Consider the following 11,641-nt stretch of genomic DNA (forward strand, 5'->3'; position numbering starts at 1 on the left):
TGAATATAATTGCGTTAAATGCAAAGTGAGCAAAAATATTAAATAAATTGAAAATTGTTAAAATAAAGTTTAATCTATAATGCGCATTAAAAAGACATATATGGCAGAAATAACTTTATCATGCAAAGACTAATTGAATTTTGTGTCCTAATTTTTTTTTGAGGTATTATGCAATTACCTGCTCAGATGGTCTACCCCTCACTGGAGAGAGCATGTGTTACTATCTTGAAAATGAAGGGGGCGCTACAGCTCAAAATGACGTTAAAGAGAGAACAGAAAAGTATTTTGGTGACAGAGGACACAGTCAACACCCCCACGTATTTTCACTGTTATTCTTTTCAGGTTAGTACAGTATGCAACTGTTCTATTGTATATACTGTAGACATTCATGGGAAATCTATGGACACTGGTGCTAGGTAGGAAACAAAGAGGTGAAATGAACCTGAAAATAAAGATTTATAAGTCTACCAATAACACTTCTCCTTTGATCAGCTCCCCACTGTAGTGGATGAAGAAGAGGTCTGTTTTTTTCATGTTTCTGCTCATGGAGACAACATTAACGTCAATCAGACCAAGAAGATCTTGCTCATGAAAGGAACTCATTTGACTTTCATTCAGACTAATAAACCAATCTATAAGCCTGGCGAGGCAGGTAGGTAACTATATTCATATTTTAGCTTTCTTAGATGGTATCAGAAATGTTAAACCAATTACCAAAGCTTATTGCATCACATTCATCACATGTTCATCTTTCCAGTGAATTTCCGAATTGTAACCCTGGACACGAATTTCAATTCTAAAAATGACAAGGTGAGATGTTTATTGTTATCTTTTGCGTACATCTTTCTGACTGCCATATTATTGCTATATTTTGGGCAGAACCATAATATGTCCTCCACAGAGGTTCATTAGCCCTCCACAGAACCTCTATAGTCCTCCAAATCATAAGGATGCATACGGAAGTTTATTTGTTTTGTTTATTTTTTTTTTTTTTTAGAACCCAATAAAATTGTAGCCTAATCCATCAGACTCCATAGTTTTGAAGACAATGCTTCTAGGGGTCAATATCTCCACATATACAGAGTCTAACAAAAATTGTACAGATACTACTGAAGGTAGTAATAGTGTTTATACTGCATATGTTGTAGTATATACACTATATGTATGTTTCTAAATAAACTACTAATGACCTGTTAGATATCTGGTGAGTTAACTGAATGTCAGGAGTCCCATGAGTGACACAATGTGACCTTGTGAGGGATTATGCATTACAGGGCTGATTGGTCCAAGGGCTATACCATTCTATATAGGGGTCAACTGCACTGATAAATAAAGATACTGTATATCATCAGAATTTTAAATACGTGTATATTAGAACATTGTGGGATTTCTTATTCTATAAAGTAATTTAAAAAACATAAGAATTGTAATGTCCGTTTAAGATTGAAGGCATCTCATTAGCCATTATCAGTAGATAGGTGACTGAACATTTTTTTTTAAATATAAACTTTTATTTTTTTTAGTTATCATACAAAAAGATACATAACAATATACCATTTACAATGCTATAAAATCCAAAAGTCCGTCAGTTCTAGTCCTTAAAGCATAGTTAAATATGATTTCATGCAAATACCCATAATTATATAGATATTAACTAAAATCAAATAGAGGTCTCACTGCCTGGGGGGGAAGCAGGACCCACCCGGCATCGAAGGGTTTAGCATTACAGATAGAAAGAGACATCTTATTTAATATTATTATCTCTATACTGGGAGGGAGCATAGGCCCGAGGCCCGGGCGGCCCACCGAGCAGCGAACACGCACCTCCCACGGCCTCCCTCAGACGCAAGTAAGCACCACGGACAGGACCAACACCCGTGGGGCGAATCCTCTGGTGCTCACCTATCCCGTATGGGGCAGGCTCACAGCGATCTTTGATCGCACCCTTCCGTAGAACCGAAGGAGAACGGAGGGGGGTCCAGCAGTCTTCTATCCCAGTGGTATAAAACCCACTCCCAGGATTTCCTGCCTCATCCCCATATAGTTGGATTAAATGTTAATGGCTTGTTTAAGCATAACTCGCATGAGTTCACCACGGTGTCTCGTGGAGAGAGGACTCAAAGTGTCGCTCAACAATCTCCAGCACTTGGGGAGAAAAAAACGTAGCCAGCCAGCACTGTCTCATTAAGAGAGCAGAGCCCAGCATCAACTCCAGTTCATTAAGAAGGGACAAATGACGGGACCCAAACCACACCCGTGTCAGATCACTGCCCGTGGTAAAAACTCACGTCCAAGAGGAAAAGCCGCATCCCGGGTCACACCCGATGCCCGGACCCCCCAAGATCCCGAGCCCTGAACCCTCACCAGAGTATTAGTCAATATTTTAGATTAATCAAAAATTAACCAATATCCGATGCCGGTGAGTCCTGCCAGCCCCCGGCATTTCTAAAGATGCTCTATTATGGCTTCACATTCTGCATTAATACATTGCATACAAAGAGAAGCCGGACAAATTGGATCTTCCCCAACAAATCCCCCACCATACCCCCCCACCCCCCACCTTGCAGACAAAAAAAAAAAAAAAAAAATATTTAAATTAGTTGATCGTATCCCAGTCTTTCCACAATTTATCCCACTTTAAGTAGGATCCTCGTTGTTTATACAAGATCTTCTCGTAGCTTTTCACCTTCTCAACCAAACCCACCCAATTATTACAATCTGGAGCGGAGGGGCAAAACCATGCTCTAGAAATGAGAAGCCTAGCCAGAAACATCACCTTAATCAACAATCGACCATTTGCGGGTTGGTAATTGACCTCCGATAAGTCTCCCAGAACCCATATCCTGGGAGTGAAGGGAACAGCAATGTTGAGTTTACGAGCCAGGTTGGTTTGAACCGATCTCCAGTACCTGCTCACCATTGGGCAGTCCCAGAACAGATGTAAATGATCTGCCTCGGATTTACCACAGCGTGGGCAGTCAGAGGAGGTTCTAAGTCCTCTCCTATATAACCATATAGGTGTCACATATATTTTGTGCAAAATATTAAATTGTACCACAATGTGATTAAAATTGTGCGAGACCAATGTTAAACTTTCCCCTATATTCTCCCAGTTTGGAGAGCCCGTCGCTGAAAGCGAGGATGACCAGGCTCTCTGTCCTGGTGAAAGAACATGAAAAAAAATTTTTTTCATTAAGTGTCTATAACAGTGAGATACTTTAATTCTCGTGACAATTTTCTTGGAAATTAAATCATGTAAAAATTCTGGAGTTTCTATAGTAAGAAGATAGCGATTCGCAGTGCTAGAAAGTGCTAACCTTAATTGAAAATATGCATACCAAGCCACCTCACCTAGATTTGCCCCTTGCTTTAAATCCGCAAGGGGCAAAATGTGTCCACCACTGACCCCTTGATGCAGGTACTGAATATTCTTGGTCCTCCAATACTGGCTGCAACTCAGGTCATTTAAATTCAAAAGCTTTGGATTATGCCACAATGGAGTACAAATAAGTGATGCCCCAGCTCCACACCAGTTCCTTATATTTCGCCAAGACTTTATAGCCATTCTGCAGAAGAGTGTATACCCATTTACTGCATTTAATAAATAGTCAGACTCAAGTACTGTAAAAAAAAATCTGCAAAGCCTGAATCTTTCACCACCCTGCTGCAGAACTGGCTATTTTCCCATTCATTAAACAAGCAGAGTTGAGAGGCCACAAAGTACCCCCTAAAATAGGGGAGGTTAAGGCCTCCCCGATTATAGGGCATAGAAAAATAGAGTACCTTCAATCTCACACGCTTCCTCCCCCATATTAAATCATTAAGCATCCGCTCTATCAATCTAAAGTACTTATCTACAATCCATACAGGCGAGTTGCGCAAGATATATAGAACCTGGGGCAGCACCACCATTTTTATTAATGAAATTCTGTCGGCTCTCGCCGACAGGATTTTTTGCCATATCTTTATTTTAACCCTCAGCTTTATCAACAGAGGGAGCAGATTGAGTTGTAGATATTCCTGTGGTTTGGCAGAAACTGTTATCCCCAGGTACTTTATTGAATCTGAGATCGTTAGCTGGTTGTACCGTTCGCCCCGCAGTTCATCTATGGGGAGGAGAACGGTCTTCTCCCAGTTGATCTCGAGACCGGAAGGACCGGAAAAGAGACCAACCAGGTCCATTATGCGAGGAAGAGTCGTGTCTGTCTGATGCATAAAAATCAAGATATCGTCTGCATATAGTGATACTCGATCGTGATTCCCCATTGTGCCAAAACCGGCCACCCTCGGATCCTGCCTAATACTAGCCGCTAGGGGTTCAATGTAAATATTAAATAACAGGGGGGAAAGAGGGCAGCCCTGACGGGTACCTCTTCCTAATATAAAACTCTCTGTAATCATATCATTGATCCTTATCCTAGCAACTGGGGAGTTATATAGGAGCTGTACCATCGCCAAGAATCTTGGGCCAAAGCCCATTTTTTTCATCACCTCCCAGAGAAAGGTCCACTCCACCCTGTCGAAGGCTTTGGTAGCATCCAACGACAGGATGGAGCGGGCGCCGCTCCCCGGGGACTGAATATTCATAAATAACCTATGCAAGTTATGATGGGTGCCCCTTCTTGGCATAAAACCATTTTGATCTGGATGGATAATAGTGGAGATAACCCGCGAGAGCCTCCTAGCCAAAATTTTTGATAGTAGCTTAACATCGGTATTTAATAAAGAAATTGGTCTATAGGAGCTCAATTCTGCCGGGTCTTTATCCTTTTTCGGAATTAAAACAATAAGAGCCTCCATCATGGAACATGGTAAGCCCCCTCCCTGGATCGCTTGGGAAAACACCTCAAGTAACTGGGGGAGGAGCGTCTCACCATACCTACGATAAACTTCATATGGGAGGCCATCCAATCCTGGCGATGAGCTCCCCGAGATAGACCCCAGAGCCTCCTTCAGCTCAGAAAGGGACAGATCCTCCTCCAAAAATTCCACCTGAGCTTCATTCAAAGTAGAAAGTGGAATCCTCTCCAAGAATCGCATCGCCAGTTCGGATGTCGTGTCGGGAGGGGGTCTATATATCTGAGCAAAATATTGTAAGAAGGTATCCCTAATCCCCTCTAGATTTGTTATGGTTTCCCCCTCTAAATTACGAATTAAAGTGATGGATTGATTTTTCCTATCTTGTTGAGTAATTATTCTTGCTAAGAGCTTACCAGGACGTCCGGACTCCGAGAAATATTTAAGCCCCTTAAAGAATACTCTATGATTTGCTTTCTCTACTAAATACTTTTCCAAGCAACAGCTAGCCTTCTGCATCTCTTCCCTGTTGTGTTCCGTGGGTTGACTGGTAAAACACTCATTGGTAGAGACAGCGATCTTAACCAGTTCCTCCTCTTTACCCCTAAATGTTCTCCTTGCTGCAGCAATCTCACTGATGAAGACCCCTCTTAGATACGCTTTCAAGGCATCCCATACTACATTGATGTTAGCAGAGGGAAAGTTTACCTCCCAAAAGGAGGATATCAATAATGTAATAGACTGAGGATTCTCCATAACGGCAAGCCAATATGGGTTCAACTTGAATCCTAGCCCCCTTATGTCCTTATTCTCCCCAGTGCGAACCTCAATTAGTACGGGTGAGTGGTCCGAAACGGTTCGTACTCCGTATCGAATCTTGCTGATATTACTCAAGTTGCTCTCATTAGTGAGTGCTAGATCAATCCGAGACATTGCTCTCCCCCCCCTGCTGACGCAGGAATATACTCTCTTTCCTCCGCCGAGGTGTTCCCATATATCTACCACTCCTACCTCTAAACAGAACTGGGGCAGCAAGGAGTTACAGGGGTTCCTCCCCCGGTCTGCATCTAAAGTGAATCTATCCTTGTTGGGGTCCATAACCGCATTGAAGTCCCCCATCAGGATTAGCCGGCATTCTGATCTATTTTCAGCAAAAAGCAATAGCTGAGTCAAGGGATACATTGAGAATGGAGGGGGTATATAGAAGAAGGCCAGAATGTAACTGTGGCCATACAGCTTACCGTGTAGGAAAATGAATCTACCTTGATCATCTATATGGGATTTTATGAGGATGAAGTCTACAGAATTATGAATCAGGACTGAAACGCCCCTGGAAGATCCGCTAAAAGTGGAGTGATAAGACTGGGAGTGCCATCCCGTTGTCAGACGGCGCAGGGTTTCTTTAGTAAGGTGAGTTTCTACTATACATATAATTGCTGGAAGGTATCTTTTTACTGCATCCATAATAGCTTGCCTTTTAACCCTTTCCCCGAGCCCTCTAACATTCCAAGATACAATTCTAATAGACATCAATCAAAGAAAAGAAAAAAAAAAAAAAAAAAAAAAAAGGAATTAAGTAAAAAAAAAAAAAAAAAAAAAAAAAAAAAAAAAAAAACAGGAGCATCAGGTACTTCCCGGAAAAACAGGACGGCGGGATGACGTGAACACAGCACGTCTCGCTCTCCCGCGCCGGCCTCCTCCCCTCAGGCTCCTGGCTCACCCGATCAGCTGACTAGCCGATGCTGCGCTGAAGCATTGATGTACTGAGCGGCGTCTCTGTGCTGGACGTGGCTCCTGGATCCTGGATCACTTTACCTGCCGTTCATCGGTGCCTGGTTGCTGGACGCGCTGTACGGGACCCTCCGCTGCTCTTTTTTTGCTGTCAGTTTTCCCTCCTGCTTGTGCCTGACTTCGGCTGCTTCGCTGGTCCAGGGACCTCCTCTCTCCTTCCCTCGTCGGCTGGCTTGCTTGCTCGTCCCTTGTTTCTCGTCTTCTCCCTGCCTTTGGATCCGGTGACTTCGCTGTTCTGCCTACGGCTTCTCCTCTGCTGTCTCCCTGCAACTTGGACTGCCGGCTACTCCTGGACTCCTGGACACGTGAGAACACAGCCTTGGTTGACTTTATCTTTACATAGCGCTGGTTTCTGTGTTGCTGTGTTGCTGGGAGGACGTATTTTTTGCCTTGCCTCTTCCCGCTTTCTTTTTGCGGGGTCAGGTAGGGGGTGAGGAAGCGGTTAAAAAGGGGGAGAATAAGGCGAGAAAGAAGCTATAAGGAGGTTTAAAGGAGAGCATAAGCTGGGAAAAAGAAAGAAGCAGTGGGGTGTGAAAACAACAAAAAAAAAGGGGGGAATATAAAGAAACTGGAAAATTAATAAAAAAGGGAGAGAACGAACGGGAAAAAAAAGGGAAGAGAATGGCCCCAAAGCGACGATCAGTGGACTCCTCGGCAACTAAATTGGGGTCTAAAACACCAGAAAACAAGATTGATAAGTTTTTGAAATCACCCTTCCCTATTGAAAAAAATCCACCTAAAATTAAACCCTCTGCTAATGTGAAGAAAAATGTTAAAACGCCCCAGTTTGAGGAACCCTCTGAGGACGGATCAATGGAGGCAGATCAGGAGGCGGTAGAGGAGGGTTTCCCTGTACAAACGCGAACAGAATATGATCCATCGGTATTAGATAAGATCCTTTCCGCCGTGGAAAACAACGGCTCCCTGGTGCAGGGGATGTCCACTCAATTGGGCTCAGTGCAGAGCGATATCACCCTAATTAGGGAAGACTTAGTAAAGATCCGTGACCGAGTTCTCAATGTGGAAAAAACTGTTGTTTCACTGCAAACCGATATAGCCACATTAAAATCTCAAACTCTGCTTCTCGCCTCAGAAAACCTAGTGCTACAACATAAGCTGGAGGATCTTGAGAATAAGTCAAGGCGGAACAATGTCCGTATAATTGGTTTCCCAGAAGGGGCTGAGGGCCGGCAGCTAGAGGAGCAACTCAAAGATGTCGTCACACATAATCTAGGCAGCGAGAATTTTTCTTCTATGTTTCAAATAGAAAGAGCTCATCGAATACCAGGAGGAAAATCTATTCCAGGGAGGCCGCCGCGTACAATTTTAATGAAACTTTTATTGTCCGTTGATAGGGATATGATATTAAGAAGAGCTAGAGAATGTACTCCCATTGAATACCAGGGCTCTAGGTTGCTCTTTTTTCCTGACTTTGCTCGCCAGACTCAGGAAAAGAGACGCAATTTTATAGAGATAAAGAAGCGCTTGGCGCTAAAGGATATCAAATATTCTCTACAGTATCCAGCGAAATTAAGAGTGATCTATAATGGGACTTCCCTGTTTTTTGAGACACCACAACAAGCGTCAGACTGGATCGATCAAACGGGCATTTGAAATTGCGTAATATTATGTTTGAAGGGATGCTGGGGGGTGGGGCTTGGCTGGGGGAGAGCGGCCGGAGGTTAGAGGTTCGCTGATTAGATCGGGCGGATCAATGGAGAGGGGGTTGGGAGGGTGGGGGGGGCTGGGAACACACCTTGCAGGTGACTGAACATTAGTGGTCAGTCTTCACAACTCATTCATGGCCATCTCTCTCCTGAGGGCAAGGAACAAGAACTCCTCAGCCTGACCTTACACATGTGATGTACACATGATAATCTGCTCTACCAGAGTTAAAAACAACATTGAATGAGACCAAAAAAACTGGGGATTTACCAGAATCCATGAAAGAGGCAATTATAACTCTAATTCCAAAAAAGGACAAAGAACAACTCGACCCGGGATCCTATAGGCCAATATCTCTCCTAAACACGGACGTTAAAATTTTGGCAAAGGTCTTGGCCGAGAGGTTGTCGAAGGTGATTGGGGGAGTTATAAATGAGGATCAGACAGGTTTTATACCTGGGAGAACGATATATTCAGATATAAGAAGGTTGTTCTTAAATATCGAAGCTAATAGACTATAACCTGGGGAGAAAGCAGTGCTTTCACTGGATGCCCAAAAAGCATTCGACTGTATAGAATGGGAATACCTATGGGCTGTAATAAAAAGGGTCGGTATAGGGGAGGAATTTATAAGATGGATTCAGTTAATATATCATAGGGCTAGGGTGATGGTGGACGGGAGCTTGTCCCTGCCTCTTGCCCTCTATCGGGGCACTAGGCAGGGATGCCCTCTCTCACCATTATTATTTGCCATTGCAATTGAGCCGTTGGCATGTATAATAAGAAATGATAGGGAGATTAAAGGTTTTCAATATGAGGGTGGAGAAGAAAAACTTTTGATGTATGCGGATTATATCCTATTATTTATGCACAATACTGGGGATCAGTTTAATAGAGTTATTGATATAATAGATACGTTTTTTGTTTTTTTCTGGGTTAAATATTAACTGGGGGAAGTCACATATGTTGATGTTGGGTGACGCACAATTACAGAGCGATTTAAGGGTTCATGTGTTAGAGAAACATGACAATTTCAAATATTTAGGTATACAAATTTCTGGAAATATAGCTGAATACGAAAGATTAAATATACTCCCCTTACTAAAAGAACTTAGGACTAAAGTACACATTTGGCGGCGCTTACCAATGTCAATACAGGGTCGGGTAACTTGATAAAAATGATTTTTCTCCCTAAAATACTTTATGTTCTCCAAAATGCCCCGTTGAGGTTACCGAAGAGTATTTTTAAGTTATTTGATAGCTTAATGGGAGCCTTTCTCTGGAAAGGTGCTATCCCTAGGATAAGGAAAGAAGTGTTGCAGCTCCCAGTAGGCGAGGTTGGACTAGCTGTTCCAAATAGTTTTTTTTATTATTTAATAGCACAATATGGTCCCATAAAAGGTACTTTAAACGGTTTGGTGGGAAGACAAGTTATAAATAGATTAGGGTGGAAAGAAGAGTGGAATTATTTGGAGGTGTTAGAATCCAGTATATTGGGTAAAAAGAGCACAAGTAATAGAATACTGAATTTATCAAACTATATATGGGTGGAGATGAAAAAAGTATTAGAGATTAAAGGGTTTTTATATTATACACCTATTTGGAAAAATATAAATCTTAAGGAATTACAAACGATTAAGATGGATATAGACTGGGAAAAAAAAAAGGGATAAAATACCTCAGTCAGATATTGGAACAGGGCAAATTGAAAGATTTTAATACAATGGTTAGTGAGTTTGGGATTCCCCAAAAAGATATGTATAAATACTTTCAGCTTAGAAATGCCCTGCGGATATCCCTTCAGGAGGACAAATATAAAATAGAAAAATCTGATATAATACAAAAGTTTACTAAAGAGGGGGAAAGTGGCGGTATAACCGCAAAAAGATATAAGATATTGATGGAGATCAAAAAGAAACAGATTTTAATACCCGCTAGAAGAAAATGGGAGGATGAACTTCAATCTCTTACTGAAGATAAATGGGAAGATGCCCTCAGAAGTTACTCAATTGTTTCCAATAGGGGCTCACATAAGATCTCACAGTTTTTTGTAGTCCATAGGTTGCATCGATCCCCACGGTTATTGAAGATAATGGGTGTGAGAGTTTCGGATGCATGTGCAAAATGCGGGAGAGAGAACGCTGATTTAATACATTGTTTTTGGAGATGCCCAAGGATGTTTAGATATTGGGGGGAAATTTTGGAGACTGTATATTTAATTTTGAAGGTTCAAATACCTGAAGATCCGGTGATTTGCATATTAGGGGCAATTAAACATCTGAATCTAAATAGAGATATACAAGTGGTTCTCTGCAAAGTGCTATTTCAAGCCAAACTTCTTATACTTAAGAAATGGGTAGGGGTAGACCTTCCGACAGTGAGACAATGGAGGAAAGCAGTGGATAATTTGATTAAGGAAGAACGATTGATGGAGGGCCACAGAAAAAATGAAAAAAGTATTGAGAATCTTTGGAAAAAATGGTTACTTTAGGGCAGGATTTACGAAAAAATATATATATATTTTTTTTACACGTCCCCCTCCCCTCATAAGGGTGGTGGGAGGGCAAATGGAAAGGAAAGGGAAAAGATAGGGGGGCATGGGAGATGGGGAGAAAAATAGTATAAAATAATTGGTTAGGGTAAGATGGAACTGTATTTGGCGTTTTGGAGATATTTAAATATTTGTTGTGCTTGGAACATGTATGTTTCTTTTTGTATAACGAAAATAAAGATATATTAAACAAAAAAAAAAAAAGATAATCTGCTCTACTTTTTGGAAGCACCAATTTGAAAATATCAGAGAAAGAAATATTGCATATCAGGAATGAGTTTTCTTGGATAAGACCACCCTTTAACCCCTTACGGACATAGGACGTACCGGTATGCCCCATTTCCCGAGTCCTTAAGGACACAGGACGTACCGGTACGTCCTGACTTAAAATCGGAATTCCGGCGCCGCGGGGGTTAATCGGAACGGGACGCCGGCTGAAATCATTCAGCCGGCATCCCGTAACAACGCAGGGGTCATTTGACCCCCCCCCCCCCCGTATCGGCGATCGCAGAAAACCGCAGGTCAATTCAGACCTGCGGTTTTCTGCGTTTCCGGTCCATTCGGGTGTCCTGTGACCCGATGAACCGGAAAAAGACTGCGATCGGTGGCGTAATTATACACCACCAATCGCAGTCCGAGGATTTGAGGAGGCGGTGCTGGCCCTGGTGCTGAACACTGCTGCCAGGGTGCTGATTGGTGCAGGGGAGAGAGACGCGAGATTCAAACTTCCTGCGCTCCTCTCTCCCCTCCTCTTCCTGTCCAGCACCCTGACCGTGCAGCATCGTCCAGCACCAGCTCCTGTGTCCCCCTAATCGGCATCCATCACCCTCCTGCACC

General features: G+C 42.5%; 1 protein-coding gene across 1 annotated transcript; it reads left to right on the top strand.

The window, feature by feature from the left end:
- Positions 1-221: 221 nt before the first annotated feature.
- Positions 222-2,166, top strand: LOC122942212 (alpha-2-macroglobulin-like protein 1). The gene is made up of 4 exons (XM_044299712.1): positions 222-342; positions 493-652; positions 758-810; positions 2,074-2,166. The coding sequence occupies exons 1-4, from the start codon at positions 232-234 to the stop codon at positions 2,164-2,166; spliced, it is 417 nt and encodes a 138-aa protein (XP_044155647.1). The 5' UTR covers positions 222-231.
- The last annotated feature ends 9,475 nt before the right edge of the window (positions 2,167-11,641 follow it).

Source organism: Bufo gargarizans, chromosome 6 (genome assembly GCF_014858855.1).
Source record: "Bufo gargarizans isolate SCDJY-AF-19 chromosome 6, ASM1485885v1, whole genome shotgun sequence".
Taxonomy (NCBI): Eukaryota; Metazoa; Chordata; class Amphibia; order Anura; family Bufonidae; genus Bufo; species Bufo gargarizans.